General features: G+C 44.6%; 2 protein-coding genes across 9 annotated transcripts in view; both read left to right on the top strand.

Moving 5' to 3' along the window:
* The window catches only part of AGBL2 (AGBL carboxypeptidase 2), a 30582-nt gene extending 25392 nt beyond the window's left edge, over nt 1–5190 (top strand). For all 8 annotated transcript variants that reach the window (XM_081003362.1, XM_081003365.1, XM_081003366.1 and 5 more), the window contains 3 exons: nt 1584–1775; nt 2090–2141; nt 3969–5190. In XM_081003362.1, coding sequence (XP_080859488.1) covers nt 1584–1775; nt 2090–2141; nt 3969–4302 — 578 coding nt within the window. In that variant the 3' untranslated portion in view covers nt 4303–5190. The remainder of the gene's footprint in view (nt 1–1583; nt 1776–2089; nt 2142–3968) is intronic.
* Nucleotides 5191–7100: 1910 nt separating this feature from the next.
* MTCH2 (mitochondrial carrier 2) lies at nt 7101–20283 on the top strand. The gene is made up of 13 exons (XM_081003704.1): nt 7101–7312; nt 9754–9838; nt 10781–10887; nt 13203–13229; nt 13506–13562; nt 15189–15246; nt 15982–16033; nt 16251–16310; nt 16683–16776; nt 17280–17327; nt 17824–17891; nt 19547–19622; nt 20088–20283. The coding sequence occupies exons 1-13, from the start codon at nt 7226–7228 to the stop codon at nt 20172–20174; spliced, it is 906 nt and encodes a 301-aa protein (XP_080859830.1). The 5' UTR covers nt 7101–7225; the 3' UTR covers nt 20175–20283.
* Nucleotides 20284–20846: the final 563 nt, after the last annotated feature.

The raw sequence follows: 20846 nt of genomic DNA on the forward strand, positions 1-20846 counted from the left end.
TATCACTAACATAGTGGAATGGGGGGGGGGTTTGAAAAACTTTATGCAGGCCCCACTAACATGCAGGGGATCCTGAATGTAACCTCTGCAAAATGAGGATTGCCTGTACTGTATATATAAACAGGAATTTTAAAATAGTTTCTGTATACTCACAAGTACAAGGGAGAGGATGGCATATATTTCTAACAGAAGAGTGGCATCTGTAGTTTGTTAAGGGTACTGGGATTGTAGCTCTCTGAGGGGTCAACTACAGTTTCCAGAATTCTTTGGAGGATGTTATGTGCCTTAAATGTGCCTTAAAATGTATAGTGTGGATTTGACCATGTTGCTGCTTTTCAGTTAATAATTTCAACATTACCAAAAAGTGTCTTTCAGCCATAAAATACCTGGATATACAGAAACTTTTTAAAGTTCCATCTGAAAGTTAATAATTAATCAATAATACCCCACCCGTCTGACTGGTTTTCCCCAGCAATTCTGTGCGGCTCCCAACCGAATATTAAAAACACAATAAAACATCAAACATTAAAAACTTCCCTAAACAGGGCTACCTTCAGATGTCTTCTAAAAGTTGTGTAGTTTTTTATCTCCTTGACATCTGATGGGAGGGCGTTCCACAGGAAGGGCGCCACTGCCTGGTTCCCTGTAACTTCTCGCAGTGAAGGAACTGCCAGAAGGGCCTTGGACCTCACTGTCTGGGCTGAATGATGAGGGTGGAGACGCTCCTTCAGGTATACTGGGCTGAGGCTGTTTAGGGCTTTAAATGTCAGTAACATCACTTTGAATTGTGCTCAGAAATGTACAGTACTGGGAGGGAGACAGATGCACCCCACTCAGAAGGGCATTTCACAAATACTGAACTGCCACCAAGGCTGTAACATGGGTCAACACCAACTGGGCACTAGCCAGAGGTGTAACCACCAACAGAGTTTATACTACTGGTTGTAGGGACTAAGATGGTTGATAGTAGGAGAGGTGCTCTTTTAGGTACATGGGTCTCAAGGTGCCATCATTCACTTATAACCAGTACAGCACTTTCAGGACCCATTTACCAATTTTGCAAGATAGTGGTATTTTAAAAATTCAAAAAAGAAAATGGGATTTGGCATCCACTTGATAAATAAGGCTGGCAATATCCGCTGTTGTGCTTTTGCACACTTTCTGGGTTTTTTCTTTTTTTAAGGTAAGCAGACCACCACCACCCCATGCCTAGAAAAGAAAAAGATAGTGGAATGTATGGGAGGAGGGAGCATAGGGAGGGGCAAAAAACTCAGACAACCCAGATGCATTCTACCAAGCTCTACCCATTGGTAGGGAATCACAATTAAAATTGTGACTGAAAAAACAGGGCTATTCAGCTCTACTTGGCAGTTGTGGTAGCAGGATGCCACAATTGGATTTTGTCCATATCTTTCTTTGCAGACACTCCAGGGGGCAATATTGAGCTATATCAGAGTATTTGTCACAGACATTTATCTTGCAGTGTACTGAATTTGTAGCAGAATATAGGCTTTCTGGTTGCAGAGGATATTTTGAAGACATTTTACGTTCCTTCATCTTACCTCTGTCTTTCCACCATGTAGAACTCGCTTTGGGTAAGCAGAACATCCCAATAATTGATCCAGAGATCAAGATCAAGGGTCCCCAGCCACTCCTCGTAGCTATGATTCCATCAATAGAACAGCGACGGAGCCTCACAAAGTCACCCATCAAACAACACCCATTTTCCTTCCATTTACAGCCTGATGAAGAACTTAATGAGAAACAGAATGCAGGTACAGGATTGGGGTAGTTAAGCAGACAAATTTACCTGTGATGTTAAGGGACAGAATGAGCATTTAGGAGTGAATGATCCTAATAAGAAAATTTTGCCAGATGAAGAAGACAAATTTAGGTGTGAATCTGGACAAGATGGGTACTTGTTCTCTTTAATTGGAATGTCTGTCAGACACCAAATCTAAACCATTGTATTAAGTGAAACAAGACATTGAGGAAAATTCACATCATTGCTGACTTTAGTCCAGCCAGAAATGCACTACTGTTATTTAGTTTTGATTTGGCATTTGTGTTTCCTTTTACCTCTTTACAGGCACTTGTGTTTCATCTGAATGTCCTCGTGGTCTTGGAGTCAAACGACACAGGTACTACCGGGTCAGAACTCCTCCTGGGCACCATGACAGCCTCCTGAAATGGCATTGATTTAATTGTCTAACTTTAGGCCTTTTCACTTACAATTTACTTACATGATGATACATGTGCAGGAAAACATTACATGTACTTCCAGGAAGCAAGGTGGATTACTCTTTTGCATCAAAAACAACAAACTGTCTTGTGGCACCTTAAAGGCAAATACATTTATTGTGGCATAAGCTTTTGTGGAATACAGTATACTGCAAATAAGTATTTCATCTGTGTTTTTGGACCTCATTTACAGCCACCCTCATCATGTATACAACCCCCCTCCCACCCCAAGAAAACCATGTGTATGCATTGTTCCCATAAGGAATTGCCGTATTTTTCGCCCTATAGGACGCACCGTCCCATAAGGCGCACCTAGTTTTTTTGGGGGGAAATAAAGGGGGAAAATTTATTTTCCCCCCAGGCGCGGGGCTGGGGCGGGGGAAGCCCGAGCTTCCCCCGACCCCAGCCCCCAAACAGGCAGCTCTCTGCAAGCCGTGGGAGCCCAGCGCTGGCTCCCGCTGCTTGCGGAGAGGTCCGCAAAGCCTGGACGCGCTGAGCTCAGCACGCGCAGGCTTCAGCATGCAGGCAACTCTCCGCAAGCAGCGGGAGCCCAGCGCTAGGCTCCCGCTGCTTGCGGAGAGGTCCTCGAAGCCTGGACGCGCTGAGCTCAGCGCGCGCAGGCTTCAGCATACAGGCAACTCTCCGCAAGCAGCGGGAGCCCAGCGCTGGACTCCCGCTGCTTGCGGAGGTGCGCGAAGCCTGCATTCGCCCCATAGGACGCACACACATTTCCCCTTCATTTTTGGAGGGGAAAAAGTGCGTCCTATAGGGCGAAAAATACGATATTTAGTGTTTAAGAGGCCACAAGACGCTTATGGTGTTAGGTTTACAGTTATGTGTGTAGTGTGATGTGAATGCTCTTTAGATGCTGAGGCTGTGTAAAGGGCATGCTCTGTACTCACTGACTGTTGCCTGGTGTGTGTGTATTATAATCAGGTTAAACTAGGTGAATTGAGGCTGGGTGGCTAATGTGTGGTGTGATGTAGTTTCTATTTCATGCAAGGTGAAACTTGGAAAGTAGCCTTGGCTAATTGCTCTTCATTTATCTTTGAGCTATATGATAATTCAACAAATAAAAGGCTACTCGGTTGAGACACACAAAAGTACCGGTAATCTTTGTCAGCATTCCAGCGATTGCTAATCTTGCTTGGTAAAAGAACCACCACTGTATTGTATTCTCTCACCTTTTAGAACATGAATGAAAATCAGAAATCAAGGCCAAACTACATGCTTTATTATGCTTTATTGCATTTGTCTCAGGATTTTTGTTAAATGGCCTCTGGAAACTTGTTGGGATTAGGACCATGGTAGGGCCCATTTTCTACTGTGTTGCAGTCTAAATGAAATTTGCTCCTGGAAACTGCTTCTGTTGTTAGGGAGAAGCTCCTCCCCTCCCCTCCCTGTATACTGTGGTCCTGTTTCTATTCAGGGGTCCTTGCAACTGTTATTTAACAAACAATGCCCCCCAGACATGTTAAATACAATTGCTCAAGTTAAGAGTCTAACCCTGATAACTGACATTTTCCTGCTTTGAACTGCATGACATGCTAATACCTTTAGGTTGTGGATAAGCCTTGGTCCCTGCTATGCCTTTGTGAAATGAATTTCTTTCACTCTCAATTTATTAATTAATTACAAGTGCTTGTATACCACTTTTTATCTACAATACAGTATTTGAAATTTAATTATTTAAAATAACTATTTTTCTCTCCCAACCCTTTTTTTAGGTCCATGTGGTGGAATCCTGAAGTGCCTTCTGTGACTTTAATGCTGCGTCGAAGTCTTTCTTTGAAATCTCATAGCATTATTGACAACAAAAATCTGTGGAATCTGAACCAAAGCAGGTCACAGATTATTCCCTACCGAGAATACAAATGGAAACCACTCAAAATTGACTACATGGTTCTGAAGTCTGAAAATGAACATCATGCCAAAGTCAGGGGAACTCCAAACATGATTGGACAAAAATATTCATTACTGAAGAACAGAGAGGGTAATCCAAAGGCAAAGTTTGTGCACAAGGAACATCTTGTGCCCTCCTATGAAGCCATAGACTTTTAATAACTCACAAAGAGTTAATTTGTTAGAAGGAAAGCTGGCACTCTCCTGTTGCAGGCCTATTACAAATGTTTAGCACAAAGTCTACTGCATTTTGATGATGAGAGAATTTGGAGTGTTGATAAAGAGGATGGGAGATTTCAGTTGTCTTATTTTTATAGGTTTGTAGCTGAGATTAACTAATATGAAAGGGCAAAGCTTTCCCCCCTGTTAAGACCTTTGGTTAGTACAATGCATTTCAGGAAGAACACATAATTTCCACTCCTATATTTTATTCATAAAGTGAAAATGTAGGAAGTACTTGCAAGGAAGTATTGGCAGGTAGGAGGTGCTGAACCTCCTTGCCCGCAGCTTCTGCAGATGCCTCACATGGCTATTTTTAATTATTCCCCACCAAGTCAGGGTCGAAAATCAGAAGAGGAGAAAGATCCAGTGGGCATAGGATGACTCAGTGAGTGTGAGGGGTTAAACAGCATTTCCCTCATGCTAATTCTCTATAAATTCCACTTCTACCATCAGACACACATTCCCCAACCCTCCACCATTACTTCCCAAATTCACATTTACTGAGGTTGCATGTCATTCCACCATTTTTTTCTTTTTGTAAACCCCCCCAAAAGTTTCCTATCAAATGTGTACATGAATTATTATTATTTTAATGATGAAGGGTGAATATCTGAAAACTTACGTTGAATTAATAATAGATGATTGTGTAGCAGTGGGCACAATAATAACAGAAACAATTCTGTTGCTGTAATGTTGGACCCACACAAGGAAAAAATGCAATACTCAGGTACAAGTTTTGTTGCATTTTTACCTCTAAAGTGGTATTGTTACTCTTTGTGAGTGAAAAGTATGTCTTGTTGAGCATTAAACAGCATAGTAAAGGTACTGAAGGTGCAACTCTTTTTTTTTAAAGTTTCCAGTTGTCATAAAATAATTGTTAGTGTTCTAAAACACACCCAAACACAACATATTTATGTAGAAATCTATTGAATGATATTTCATTTTGCATAATGTAGCTAAAAACTATTTCTGTGAAGAATCCATCAAAACTATATCCTGAACTCGGGTGTAAACTTTGATGACCTGTTATAAACAAGTCAGTTATGTTACCATAAAGCTATAATTTATTCTCACTATGAAGATTTTGGATTATAATCCAGGAAGGAATGAAGAAATCTCACATTAAATATGTGTCTGAACTGCAAATGAGAAACAGACTGGCAAATCTACATGCATTTTCCTCTTCCTCTCTTTAGTATTAAACTAGCATCTGCTACAATTTGTTTCTGTCAAGTAACTCTTTCACTACCTATTTTTGTCCCAAAATACACAAAAAATCTAGGAAAAGTACAATTTCATATTTTTTTAATCAGTTATTCTGGCAGGAAAGCGTATTTCAACTAAAATGCACCATATATGCAGCTATAATTTTACCTTGTTCACTGTCACCTCCTGTCTTTCTTCCCTATATGTAAGTGCCTTGGAAATTTCCTTCAGTGTCCAAATAATGGGAGGGATGTGTTGGTTTTAAAACTTTGGGAATACTTCACCTGCCCACTCCATTTTCCTTGTTGCTATTGCTGCTGCTGTTCTGAGAATGAGGGAACTAGGTTTTTTTTGTAAAAGGGCAGGCATGTGCACCAGCAACATTTTAAAAATTAAACAGACAAGGCTTGGTTTTCTCTGGAAAGTGGGAAAGGGAGATGATGAAGGGAAAATTACAGTGGGGATGAGACTGCACAAGAGTCTAGGTGCTGAGCAACATTGCATAAGCTCTTCTCTAACACAAGCTGGAAGTTTTGAAATGCTAGAAGCATTACTTGCTTTGGTAGTATTCCTGGGTAATAATTAAAGCACTTTAAAATGAATGCTTGATTTTGGTCTAGGCAGCTTCCCTGAGAGCATGGATGTCCAAAGTAAGATGAGACTTGAATTGCAAACTAAATAGAGCGGCGGCGGAGCTTGCTTTGTTAGTTAGTTAGACTTTCTACTAGGAAAGTGATCCTGCAAATGCTTACTGAACAGCAGATCTGAAATAAGAAGTCCTTGGTAGTCAATGTCAATTGTACTACAGTTCTGCCAGGAAGGCATGGAAGTAGAAGAAAAACAACAACCCTGAGTTTTCATTAGCCATGAACATTTTAACTAGTAAGCATCTAATGGTACACAGAGCGAAGAAAACCTAACGATTGCTGAAAACCTGACGTATTGGCGAATAAACTAACTATATTAAACACTCGTTGACTGTCCCGACTTCAATGCCCTCTACTACACATCCGGCGCCTGCCAGTGACTTATGTAGCTAAAACTGGGCGCGGATAGTGTACTCTTCTCGCGACAGCTTCTTCCCGGCCTCTCATTCTGCAGTGGCTACTCCGATACACCATCTACAATTTCCTACCTTTAGGTCAGAAGATTCTTAGCCCACCTAACGTGTGACGCAAATGCCTATTTTTTTTTTTTCTTATTGGCTGTCAGAAACATATCTAAGAAGCACGTCGAGAAATGCCAAGAGAAATTCAATGGGGCGGGGGGGGGGGGGTGTAGAGTTGCGTACAACCCTAGTCCTCGCTGACACTTCAGTTCTAGACCCCTTTTTACCACCGAGCTGCAAAGCTATAGAGCGGCGACCATAGAGAATCATAGCTTTCGAGTTGGTTGGTTTTTACCGGAAGTTCAGGCTGCCGGTCACTGTCAATATTACTTCCCCCACCCCATAGGCTAGGCCTATCGCGCTCTAGAAGTGGCGGAAACAAGGGACTAGCTGGAACCGGAAGTAGTTGGAGTGGGAGGGGAGGGAAAGGACGTGGAGGCAGCGGCTCGAGCCGTATCTTCCTCTACCGCAGGTCACGTGGAGGTGGCGCGGTAGCCTCTGCTTCCAACCCCCATCCCCCTCGGCGGAGCCCGGCGCGGCTGCAGCATGGCGGACACGGCCTCTCAGATGCTGCTGGGCTCCGGCCTCACGGTGCTCTCGCAGCCGCTTATGTACGTGAAGGTGCTCGTGCAGGTGAGGCCTTCAGTCCTGGCAGGTTTTCCTTGCTCGTGAGGGCGACGAAGGGGGCGGCACTGAGTGGGTGGGAGGAGGTCAAAGCAGCCCCGGGTCGCCTCCCGCCCTCGCTTACTGGCCAAGAAGTTGCCTCCTCTCTCCCAAACGCGTTTCCATGGCAGCGCCCCCCCCCCCCCCCGCGTAGCCAGCAGCCCCTCGAAGTAGCGGAGTCGCCCTTCGCTTTTGGTCTTAGGCAGGCCTTGCTTTGCTTCAGACTTCCTTTTCGCAGGGCGGCGGCTGGTTGCCTCCCTGCCCCGAGGCGTAGCAGCAGCAGCAGCGCCGCCGCCCCGGCGGAGGAAAAAGAAAGCCGCTCGTAGGGACGCGGGAAGCACTTCCTCACTTTCGCACCATCCAGACAGCAGGGGCCGTCATTTGCAGTGCAACTTCGCTTTTGAGTCTTTCTTTATTGCGCTGCCTAGAACCGCAGGTGTTGAGGTGGGTCCGGCGAGGGGAGCCCTTGGGAATCGGCAGCCGCAGCGTCTTCTCTTCCAGAGTTGAATGGTTACTTACGAGCCCCCCCTCGAGACTGGTCGATGGGAAAGACTTCCCCAGGGTCGAATTTCAGTCCAGTTGCGGTGAACGGCTGGGCAAGGGTCCCTGTGTCCTTTGCAGAGAACCTCCCTGTTGTAGAAAGAATGCTTCCTGCGGGGTTTTGCTGCTGTCAAGCACTCCGCCAGCTGCTTGTCACACTCGCATGCCATCCTGCCGCAGATATTCGTGGACTGGCATTCCGTCTCTGATCCGTTGCATGAGAGTTTGTACCGCTGCCACTTTACCCTGCGGTGACACTTTAAGGAGACCCTGGCGTGGCGGTAGCAGCAGTCATGAATGAAACAGCACTGATCCACTGCATCCACTGGGCTTCCAGAACCACCAGTTCCACAGTAGCAGCCATATAGATTGAGTCCTAGCAGTGGGATTTGCAACCGGTGCCGGTAACACCAGAGGGTCAAAATCAGATCCAAGACACTGCGTTTCTCTCGCTTGCTGCTTTTGCTGTGTCCGTATTCCTGAGAGAACAAAATTGCCAGTGCTAGCCACAGAACAACCCTCATTGCAGAAGCCAATGTTTAATTTTAGCCAGTTTCAGACTGGCGTACCTCACTCAGATGTTTTTGTGAGCCTGGCTGATTTCTGAATCTGGATCAGTTTTCTGCGCTGGTTTTATGTGTGCCTCTTATTCAAATTTGTCCTCTTCTCATTTTTATTGGTAGCGTTTTGGACACTCCCAGTAGTACCAGCCTCAAGAACTTCTTTATTTAGTATATTTGGCTGCATGTTGCTTTTGGCCAGCTGTGGCTTTGTACTCGTACCATCATTGGCTGAAAAGCATAGCTGCCCCAGGTACAACAGCCCTGTCTGTTAAAATATTTAACAGCCTGCATATCCACCTTCTAATAAAAATGCAGGAATGGGAAGCACATTAGCATTTCAGAGTTTGGATACACAAATTCCTATAATGTAAGGTTCAGAATTTAAGGACAAAGGACAATTGTGAGACTTCCTGTTATTAGCCTCACAGTGGTTCTCATATGATTCACTACACAGAGGATATGTGGAGCTATGTAGTGGGATATCTATCTCAAAAATAAATACCGCCTACCTCTGCCAAGAAAGCACATTGTCTTCTTTGGTAAATTTGACTTGTGAAACACAGTGTCCAATTTGTCCGTAAAACTTTTTGCTAAATTGCAGGCCTTGATAATGTGAGTTATAAACTATGGAAAACATGTTGCCTAGTATGATATATTGTGACAAATCAAGTGGCTATTCACAGCATAAAAAGCAAAATAGCTCCATGTTCTCAACTAGTTGTTTAACATTTAAACACAGCAAACTTATCTTCAGAGTCACCTAGATCACATCAAGGACAAACATTTTAAAATAACTTTACCTGGTTGGAAAAAATGCAGGGGGGAATCACTTTGGAGCGAATAAGTGGGGGACTAGTGCAGTGTCTGTGGGAATATATGTTTGGTCTGTAGCTCCAAATTTTATTTAAAGTATTTATTTCCCGTTCTTTAGCCAAAAAGATTCCCAGAACATCTTATGACAGTCACTAGTAAGACATATATATGTATAGCACTAAGAGATGGCACCTGGTATCCAGTGATCCTGCCAGACTTTCTGCTGAACTGCAGACCACCCAGACATTTAATGTGAGCTACAAACTGTTACCATCTTCTGAATATAGTGGTTTTAGAACTTTAAACTTACAGTTAGTAGCACAGCCATAGAATTCTAAGAACAAAAAATTGATCATATTTTCTCTTATGGTTCAGTTTTCAAATGTCCAGTGAGTGGAACAGCTGTAGTTGTTCACTGCTAGGGAATGTTGGGGTTATTCCTTGGGGTGCTGTTCACATGTAGAGGTTGCTGTAGGCTGTCTCTTTATTTTGAAGGTGGGATATGAACCCCTCCCTCCAACTCTGGGAAGAAATATCTTTGGGCGACAGGTCTATCAGCTGCCTGGTCTCTTTGCTTATGGTGAGTGCATAATGTATAAGATTTGTGAATGAGCCAGAAAGACTTAAAGCAGGATTGGATTGCTGTAATTGTTGCACTGCACTTGGTGGTGCCTATGCCTTTGAAGCAGAGCTTCTCATGTGTACAAGGATTAGCTAGAGATCCTGCAACTGTTGGAACAGTGGCAGTTTATATAGGTAAAGTGGTGAGTCTCAACTCTCAAGAAGCTACAGTGCTACAGCCATGATCATTGGCTTTTGAATTCATGCAGTGAGACAGAGTTAGAATAACAGGAAAGTACAATGTTTGGGCATCTGAGCCTCTCTCTTCCTGTAGCCTATTGCCCTTCAAGTATCCTTCATATGATTTAGCCTGTGCATGCATGTGCATGTCCCAGCAATGCCACACTTCATGCTCCGACTTGTATATTATTGGCTCTGAGCTTGCTTGCTTTCTTGCACACTGTTACTCAAACTTAGGATCATTAACAAGTAACTTGTTACTGCAACTCAGAGATGGGGGAGCTGTGACCCTCTAGATGTTGTTCAACTTCTTAACCAGTTGGCAATATCTGGGAAACCTGTGATTTTCCCTCCTTGTTGTAGAGGATGGCAGAGTTTGGGAAGGGCAAGCCGGGTTCTGGTGCATGCTGACATTATTCTAAGTGTAGTCCAATGTTCAGTTAAGCATGCTGAAATAAATAGGACATGAGCATGCTTTGCTGTGCAGGAGATTATGCCTGCAGCTGTGTATCGTGACCTTTGTACTGAAGTTTCTAACTTGGCATCAGGCCCAGTCTTCTCTAGCATAGGATAGGCCGAGTTTTAAATAGTTTTGCATCCCTAACTTCATTTTTTTAAACACATTTTTGAGTGCTGGAATCTCCTCTAGGCAGGTGGGTGAATGGGGTGAGCAGTCAATGTTGAGTATTATCTTTTAATCTGTATTGACTTCTGTTTTCAGCTAAACACATTATGAAGATTGATGGAAGGGCTGGACTCTTCAAAGGTTTGACTCCTCGACTTTGCTCAGGAGCTATCGGCACTATAGTGCACAGTAAGGTTTTACAGGTACTATATAATTTTATTCTATAGCAACATTAGTATGCTAAACATTTCACAATCTGATAAAGTCAGCCATGCCCTGCTAAGCCTTGCCAATAAGGTGTTAATTGCCTTTTTAAGGCAGTGAAAGTCGTTATTTGGAACACCTGTAGAACAGTGTGCAACTTCAGGTATTATTCCCGCCTTCCCTAGACTCAAGTTGCATTCTTTGGCTTGTCAGAGATTGGAAGGAATGCTTGCTATGGCAAATATGAGGAGGGTGTTTGTAGTTGTCTAGGATTAAGCCTTAGTAAACACAGTGGGCTGTTTCCACATGGAATGTATCACTTGAATAAGTTTTATCTGCTCCCCTCCTTCTCTTGTGTGCTCCCATTCATTAAATTGCATCCTCTTCAGCGTAAGCCCAAATTTCCAATTGTATTCAAATAATCAGGGTATGGTATGTACTCAGCATTCACACAGGGGTTGTAAACTAGCTTAAAGCCTTGGCAGACAAAATTTGTTCTTAGAGCACCAAAGCATAGCTTGGCATTTTATGGCCCAAGCCAACAACAGTTCCAAATAAAGGTATTTGCAAGTCAGACTTTTTGGTTGCTACCAATAATTATTGTGATTGATGCTGAGAGTGAATGGCAAGATACTTGACAGTTTCATGGGGTAGTTTCCAGCAAAGTATTTTGCTAGTGCAAGGGCTTCTGGCTGTGCAGCAGAACTTCCCTTCCTTCTCCTCTCCCCATGCATCCTCTAAATGTATTCTGGGGGTTACCCCAATCCTCTGAAGCAGATTTGGGGAGGGTGCACGGGTGTGGAGAGTGAGATGAAGTTCTGTTGCACTAACAGAACTACTATTTTGGATACGACACATGGTTTTGACAATCAGGTCTCCAAGCATCAAAACTGTTTATTTATAGGATGCACCATTTTGATCTAAATTTAGTTTAGCCTTGTTTTCTGTGGACTGCCTGGATTGCTACTGTGGCCACTTGGTTGTGCCAACCTGTAAGTAGCAGTTTCAGTTTTTTAAGGCTGTTTCTCTGCTTTTAGTTACACAGAAGAACTAGATTGGCAGATGACTCAAATGCACATTGCTTTCAATAATTAATCTGTGAAGAATCCTGTATAACTCATAGATATATAAGTAGTGTTGTTGACATACATCTTGGAGAAATCACTGAACATATTGTGGGATAATAGTTGCAGAGTAACATGCAGGTTTTTATAGGTATATGAAAATCCTTCAGAAGTACTGTATTTTTCCATCTATAGGATGCCCCCATGTATAAGAGGACCCTTATTTTTTCAGCCCAAAATTAAGAAATAAATATTTTAAACACTCTGTGTATAAGACGACCCCCAATTTTAAACTTTAAAAATTTGGGGCAAAATTTAGTCTTATACATGGAAAAAATATAGTATGTATTACTTTTTCCCAAAAATTCAGCTGGCTTGCAATAAGAGTACGAGAAGTAATATGTACCTTCTTTTCATTGGGAATAATTCAAGTAACAATCTTGAGGACATTTTTGAGACAGACGGCATGGAATATTGAAATATACAGTGGTGCCTCGCAAGACGAAATTAATCCGTTCCGCGAGTGTCTTCGTCTAGCTGTTTTTTCGTCTTGCGAAGCAACCCTATTAGCGGCTTAACGGATTAGCGCTATTAGCGGTTTAGCGGCTATTAAAGGCTTAAAGGCTTAGCGGATTAGCTGCTAAAAGGCTATTAAAGGCTTAGCGGCTTAGATAAAGGGGGGGAAAAGCGAAAAAAAAATCTCAAGACTCGCAAGACATTTTCGTCTTGTGAAGCAAGCCCATAGGGAAATTTGTCCTGCGAAGCAACTCAAAAACGGAAAACCCTTTCGTCTAGCGGGTTTTCCGTCTTGCGAGGCATTCATCTTGCGGGGCACCACTGTATTTTAAAAATTTAAAAATTGTGCAGTAGCACCTTAGAGACCAACTAAGTTTGTTCTTGGTATAAGCTTTCATGTGCATGCACACTTCTTGAGATATACTGTATCTGAAGAAGTGTGCATGCACACAAGAGCTTATGCCAAGAACAAACTTAGTTGGTCTCTAAGGTGCTGCTGGACATTTATTATTATTATTTTATATATTTCGACAGTGTCAGACCAACACGGCTACTACCTAAATATAGAAGCATGGAATATTCTTATTCTTATTAATTAAATTTATTAGACACCTTTTCTTGCAATCCAATCGTGGGAATGGGAAAGTAAATGCGAAGACAATTACGTATGCTTAAAATGCTGAGAATGAGGAGATAAGCCATGGGCTCATTTTTCTCTGTTTTCCTACTTCTAGCGCTGCCAGGAAGCTGATCAAGTTGAGGTAAGTAGGTTCTTAGCTTTTATTTGTTTGCATGAGTTGCTTCTCCCTTTCCCACCCAAGTGATTGCTCCTCTATTTCCCTTCCCTGAGCTCATGGGTATTGGGAGGTGGCTGCTGCCTGTATCAGATGGTATGTAGAGTAGTGCATTCTCTGGGAGTTCTGGGGTTCTCCAGAATATCTTCCATCCAGAATTTGACAGCACAACAAGATGCCTTCTACAGACAGCACTGGAAATGCCGTCACCCCATGACTTCTGATGCTCTCTTTTCTCTCCAGGACCCAGGGATCAGCCCCAAGGAATCCTCGTCCTCCTTGGAGCAAGTTGTTAAGGAGGTAAGAGATGGATTCATTTGTCATGGGCTAAGCTGGAATGTATAGGGTGGCGCTGTGGGTAAAACCTCAGTGCCTAGGGCTTGCCGATCGCATGGTCGGCGGTTCGAATCCCCGCGGCGGGGTGAGCTCCCGTCTTTCGGTCCCAGCTCCTGCCCACCTAGCAGTTCGAAAGCACCCCTAAGTGCAAGTAGATAAATAGGTACCGCTTTATAGTGGGAAGGTAAATGGCGTTTCCGTGTGCTGCGCTGGTGCTGGCTCGCCAGAGCAGCTTTGTCACGCTGGCCACGTGACCCGGAAGTGTCTCCGGACAGCGCTGGCCCCCGGCCTCTTAAGTGAGATGGGCACACAACCCTAGAGTTGGACACGACTGGCCCGTACGGGCAGGGGTACCCTTACCTTTAAGCTGGGATGTATTAGGATTTCACATGCACAGGTGCCAGGGTTGAATGGTGACAATCTGTTCTCTGACAGAACTGATCAGGCATTGTGTTTTGGATAAATTAACATGGGCAGCCTCCAGGAATAGGAGCCAAGCTTTGCTTCCCTTCAAAAGAGGCACTTCCACCTACCCACTGCTAAAAGATGCTGGGGGAGCAGGAGGGTGTGTCAGGTGAATGACTGGGTGGCAAAGACAAGTCAGGCAGTGGGGAACCATTTAGAGCAGCGGTTCTCAAGCTGTGGGTCCCCAGATGTTGAACTACAACTCCCATCATCCCTGAGCTTTGGCCTTCCTAGCTAGGGGTGATGGGAGTTGTAGTTCAACAACATCTGGGGACCCACAGGTTGAGAAAGGCTGTTTTAGAACCTATGGGGCCCTTGGTTGGTGCCTGGCAATGGTGCAGAAGTGTCCCACATTGCAGCCTGCCAGTTTTGTTCCATATCAGTGAACAGAGGCCAGGATAACTGACTTTAAGCATGCAATATTGGGTTGTAATTAACCCAGCATAAAGGAGGGTTCTGCTTGCCCGAAGGAGCAATTTATTCTCTCCTCCCACTGTGCACTGTCCTGGGGGTTCTCTCAATCCTCCAGAGCAGATTTTAGGAGGATGTGGCAAGAGGAGAGGGAGGGAAAGTCCTGTTATGTGAGTGGGAATCCTTGCATTGGCTTCCATGGGGGGGGGGAGGAGACTGGGGGAAAAGCACATTGTACAAGCAGAAGCCCTTGGGCAGGGCTTCTGCTGATGAGTTTGTTAGGTGAATCCCACCCAATATGACAGGATGTCTGCAAGCTGTTTAAAGGGGAGTGTACATCCAGGCACAGAAGTCCTAGAACTAGAGAGATGAGGCACCTAGAAAGAGCCCTTCCAGTGTGCTATAGTGGGCAATAGGATGCACTTGGAAAGTCTGTGCCTAGCGTGATAATAGAGCAAAGCACTGTCTCTAAATGAGTTGAAACCTGTGGCTCGGCTGAAACTAGCTTTGATTGGTAGAGGAGTTATAAACTCAGTTTTAATCTCAAAGTGCAGCTTCTTAACACAAATGCTTCGAGTTGTAACTCACACTAAGTGACAGCCATTAGGTGCTTTAGTGGAACCTGGTCAGATGGGGAGCATTCTGTCACTTTAAATCTTGCCATTTCCTTGGCTGGCTTTCTGCTGATGTTTTTGCCATTCCTTTTGGTCATAGACTTCTCAAGAGATGATTGCACGTTCTGCTGCTACGCTAGTCACCCACCCTTTTCATGGTAAGTGGGGGCTGTAGCCCTTTGGTCACTGCCAGCACACATTTACCTCTCTGGCAACAAGAAAGAGGAAAGTCATTCACCAGCCTTTCCTTGTTACATTCAGGTCCCTTCATGGTCATTGTTTTTTGTGCTTCGGGTATCCATCTTGCACACTGCTGGCTTTGATCAATTATCTGATATGTAATTATTTCCTGATGACATTTATACTCCGTTTTTCCTAATCAGCTGAAGATGCCTAACAAAATTAGTCAAAACACACTGGAAGCCAGTGCAGCTGTTTCAGTAAGGGGGTCACATGGTCCCTGTACGCAGCCCCTGTTAACAGGCTGGCTGCAGCATTCTGCCAATTGTAGCTTTCAAAAGCAGCCCAATGTAGAGAGCATTGCAGTAATCCAAATGTGATGTGTATGAGGCAAGTGTTGTCGTGACAAAGAATGGGCATAGTTGGCACACTGGTGTCAGCTAGGCAAAGGCATTCTGGCCCCAGCTGTCACCTGGGCATCCAAGGTCATAGCTCCTTACCATGAGCCTGAATTTTCAAGGGGCATTCTATTCCATTTAACTGTGGTTGAACCCCTGTTCCCGAACCAGGGGCATATCTGTCCTGTCTGAGTTAAGCTTCAATTAGGAGAGTGGCGAAGTAGTGTGTTCCTGTGTTGGCCTGAGTAGGGGAAGGAGAGTGGGGAGGATCCTTGCTGATGTCATTTCCCTTTTCCCTCCGTCCTTGTCCTTCAGTGATCACGTTGAGGTGTATGGTGCAGTTCATTGGCAGAGAGACCAAGTACAGGTATGTGCATATTTGTGACCAGGCGGCTTCCTTTGGACTTTAGCCCACAAGGCCAATGCCTTTTTTGTAGGAGAACTTAAAAAGAGGCCAGGGAGCAATTAGTGTGTGAGCACAGAGGTTTCCTGTCATCGTTGAAGTTGAAAATGGGGAGGGGGTCAGGGAGAGCCACTTGTTTCTTGATTTCTGAGAGTAAATGAATTTCTTTCTTAATTTTCAGTGGGGTGTTGAGCTCCTTTGTCACCATTTACCGGGAAGAGGGCATCTTGGGATTTTTTGCGTGAGTACTTGCTTGTGTATGTGTGTGTGTGGGGGGGTGAACTTCCTTTTGTACCTGCCATGGTTGTTGGTTCATGGGGAACAGGGAGGGACAGAGGGCGAGTCCAATTATGGCCAGAGCTCGTGGGAGGCAGAATGTTCAACTAGTTGAAACTTTGGTCTAATTCAGCCCAGATTTTCTTAAGCAGATTCTGATCTTTCTTGGGAGAATGTGTAACATTGTGCTTTGCACTAAAGTTGATCAGCCTCCCATCATGGAAATACAGCCAGACTTTCTGACTCACACACTGGAGGGAAGTGTGCATATGTATGTAACATGTTATTTCCAGGCAGTATGTGGCCTTCTCACTTATCAGTTTTTTTCCTTTTCCAGGGGCCTTATTCCCCGCCTGCTTGGGGACATCCTGTCCTTGTGGCTCTGTAACATGCTGGCCTACCTCATCAATACCTATGCACTGGAGAATGGGGTAAGTAGACTACAGGTAGTGTGATGTATGGGGTGTAGACAATGGAGTGCTGAGCTCAGGTAGGCAGGTATGAAAGGTTTCCTCCCCTAGCCTTGGTCAGCTTGAAGGGTCCCTATTGTGGTCCTGTTGTGCATCCTCCTGAGCAATACAGTGGAACCTCGGGTTAGGTTACCCTCAATTAATGTAAACTTTGGGTTGTGAAAATGGCAAACCTGGAAGTGTTTCGCCGCACGCACATGTGCAGAAGCGGTCTCTCCGGTTGCGAAAACTTTGGGATACTGCTGGACCTCCTGAACGGATCCCGTTCACAACCAGAGGTACCACTGTATATCCTTTTTGTCCCCAGCCTCTGAATGTGGTTGCCTGTTGCTACCTCCATTACATCTAGTACTTTCAGGCAGCTCCTTCAGATTTTGCTCCAGTGCAGGGATTATGATGGATTTGGGAATGATTACTCTTAATTGAGGAACAGGGGTCAGTTACTTTGTTTCTCTTCTTTCTAGGTCTCCACCATGACTGAGATGAAAAGCTATTCTCAGGCTGTCACTGGAGTGAGTGTATAGTTCATTTCTCTTTCCTGTGGGAAGAGGGGGCGGGTTGTGTCCTGAGGATGTGAGTGTAGGCATGAGCACTTCATCCTGAAGTTTGGGGGTGATGCTGGTGATGTCCTGTGCAAGAAGCCTTGCAAGCTGTACACCTCAGGATCTCTGTTCAATACCTGTGAGATCCGTCTGATCTCTAGTGCTGAGCTCCTAAGTAGGTGCTGTTGCTTGGCTCAAATTACTGTTCGGCTTAAGCTGAACAATTACCAGCTGTTTCATTTTATCTGCTTCGTGATTGCTGTGAACTCCTGTCCTGAAACAGAATTGCGACTGCAATAACACTTCACTGCCCTGTGGAGCTCCTTCTCTCTAGCCTAAGGCATGCTCCCTGCAACTACAGCTCTAAGAAGGTTCTGCCATTAAGAGGCCATCAGCTGGGTGGGGCTTGTGAAGGAAAACTGAGGGACTCTTTTCATTGGTGTATTTTGCTGTATTGTATCTGCAGTTCTTTGCCAGTATGCTGACTTACCCCTTTGTACTCGTCTCAAACCTGATGGCCATTAATAGTTGTGGGTGAGTGCAGAGTCTGATTTCTCTAACTTGGCTTTTGATTGTGTGTTTTCAAATGTATAATACAAGCAGTTCAGTCTCATTTAGTCTTGGTTTGTCAGGTCCCTTTCCTTCATGAAGCAATGAGAGCTTTAGCAATGTGCTGCATCTCGCATCTGTTCTCTTCATATTTTCAGCAGCTGCTTTTCAGTGTTTAGGTACCACAACCCACAGAGCTTGAAAATAAAGCATCTGACATGGAAAGTCTCCTAGAATAGCTCTTAAGGGTTTAATTTAAAAGTTCAGTGGTCAAAGAGCCATCTCCTTCAGTGCGCCCTGCCTATGTTCAAAATAGTTGTGGCTGGAGATGCAGCTAAGGATTTCTAAAAATTTGAACCTGGCTTTCAATCTTGTGGTTATCTGCAAATCCAGTAAATATTTTTAAATTCATGTGGACACTAAAGGTCTATTCAATAGATTTCCAATCTCAAGAGAAAATAAGGGATCTGTCCTGTTTCTCCCTGTGGTTGTCAAGCTTTTTTTATTCATTTTTATCTTACTACAGTACATGGTTTATGGGTGTTGATTTTATTAATGAGTCTGATCACACAGAGGTAGAAAATTGTGATTCTTTCATTGTTTGATGGGTTAGACCAAGCTTCCTCAACCTTGTGCCCCCCAGATATTTTGAGACTACAATTCCCATCATTCCTGACCACTGGTCCCGCTAGCTAGGGATCATGGGAGTTGTAGGCCAAAAACATCTGGAGGGCCAAGGTTGAGGAAGCTTGGGTTAGACACTGGGATGTACCTTCTGGCCACAAGGAGACAGGATGTTGAGAACTGTGGAGTCTCTTGAGAAAATACTTAAATTATAGGTCTGGTTCATGCATCACATGAAACCATAGTTAATGTGAATGAGCATGTTATGGGCTTACTGCTTGGTTTGGAGAGAAGCAAACCACAAACCTTGTGTTTCAGACGCCACAACAAGCCAGGATTTGTGGTTTGTTGCTCCCCATGCAGACAGAAGCTGAGGAGAAGTGAAGTAAGGACTTCTGAGCCCACTCTGCTTTCACAATAAACCATGGTTAAACTCGCATTAAACCATGGTTTTAAGCATTAACTATGGCTATGTGCAGGGACGCAGGTAGCGCTGTGGTCTAAACCACAGAGCCTAGGGCTTGCCGATCAGAAGGTTGGCAGTTCGAATCCCTGCGATGGGATGAGCTCCCATTGTTCGGTCCCAGCTCCTGCCCACCTAGCAGTTCGAAAGCATGTCAAGTGCAAGTAGATAAATAGGTACTGCTCCAGCGGGAAGGTAAAAGGCGTTTCTGTGCGCTGCTCTGGTTTGCCAGAAGCGGCTTAGTCATGCTGGGCACATGACCCGGAAGCTGTACGCCGGCTGCAAGCCTGAACTGCTGGTGTACAAATGCATTTTTATCTAGAAGGAACAGACCTTTTACTTTGCTCATTGATTCAGACCTGTCTCACTCTCTTTCTTTTTTTAATGTAAAAGCTCAGCCTGAATGTTCTTTGAAGTAATTGTTCTAGTCTAGAAGTTGCATCTGGGCTACTGTTTCCCAAGTGACTATGAAGCTAGAAATGCATGTTCTGCACATGGGATATTGTTGGTGAGCCGTTTTGGTAAATTACCCTGGTCTCTTGCTGTTTCTCAGGCTCGCTGGTGGCCTCCCTCCTTATGCCCCAGCCTACTCGTCCTGGTTACACTGCTGGAGCCAGCTACAGGGGGAGGTATGTCTGTCTTGTCTGCCCTTTCATTAGAGGACCATAGCATCTTGCCCTTGATGTGGGTGGGAGAGGAAATTGGCAATACAGAGTCCCCCTTTCCAATTCTTCCAGGGGTTTTGGCCGTTGGGTGTACCAGCCTCCCAAGCAAGGATGCCAGACCAAGATCTCAACCAAGTGTTGATGTTCCAGGGTGGGCAAGCTTCATCTCTTGGGGCTTAGTTTTATGGTTGGGAGAGCCTTGAAATAGGGAGCCGTCTCCAAGCTCTTTCTTTCTTCAGGAAAGAAGAGAGAAAGAGACTCTGCCCCCACTCCAATTAAAACAGATTGCCCCTGACAGAATTTGACCCTCAATGGGGGGGGGGGGAACCCCTCTGTATTTGTTGCTGGCAAGATGCTGGACCTCTGTCCCCAAAGTCTCAGTCTCTATTCACATTCCCTCTCATGCCTCCTTTTTCCTCGTGTTTTCAGGGTAACATGAGCAGAGGGAACAGCCTGTTTTTCCGGAAGGTGCCTGCAGGGAAGCGGTATGTGTGGGAAGAGAAGAGATTTCACTGAGCCCTGGGCCTCTTGCGGCCGCTCCAGATGCACAGAATGATGGCAGTGTGTTGATTTCTATACAGTTTTTTAAAAAAGAAAAATAATCAAATTAATCTTGGGCAATGGACCTGGCTGTGAGCATGACTTAATGACAAGTGTGATGGGGGGAGTTTCATTTCCGTCTCTCAGATCGGTGGAAGGCAGCAGGGGCAAGGATGACAGGAAAGCTACCCCTGTCAGAGGAAGAAAAAAAAAAGACGGCTTACACTGTTGGGAATGTGGAGAGTTCTTTTCCTTTTCCCGAGAGCACTGATGTCTGTGTTGATGGGAATGCTATCTTTCTCCCCAGCTCCTACCTTCTGATGGTACCATCCCAGGACTACTGTGGGTTGCTGGGGGAAAGTGGACCAATATTTTTTTTCCTCCTGTCCCCAGACAGTACAGCTCTTAGCCTTCTCCCCTTCAAACATTTTGTTATATTCAGGCATGAAAAGATTGCCGGCAAATTGCTAGCCCTGCTTTGCTGTGCAGGGAGTTAAGCATTATGGAAGCTGTGGTGGGCAAATCAAGCATGTATGCTGTCACCAAGCAGATCTGGAGTGTGCCTCTAAATTTCCTTGGCAACACTCTTGTGATAGCCACCACGGAGAATGTTGCTTGAAATGGTTCCACACTGCCATTGCGGGGGGG

Source organism: Podarcis pityusensis (assembly GCF_964106645.2).
Source record: "Podarcis pityusensis genome assembly, chromosome: 1".
Lineage (NCBI taxonomy): Eukaryota > Metazoa > Chordata > Lepidosauria > Squamata > Lacertidae > Podarcis > Podarcis pityusensis.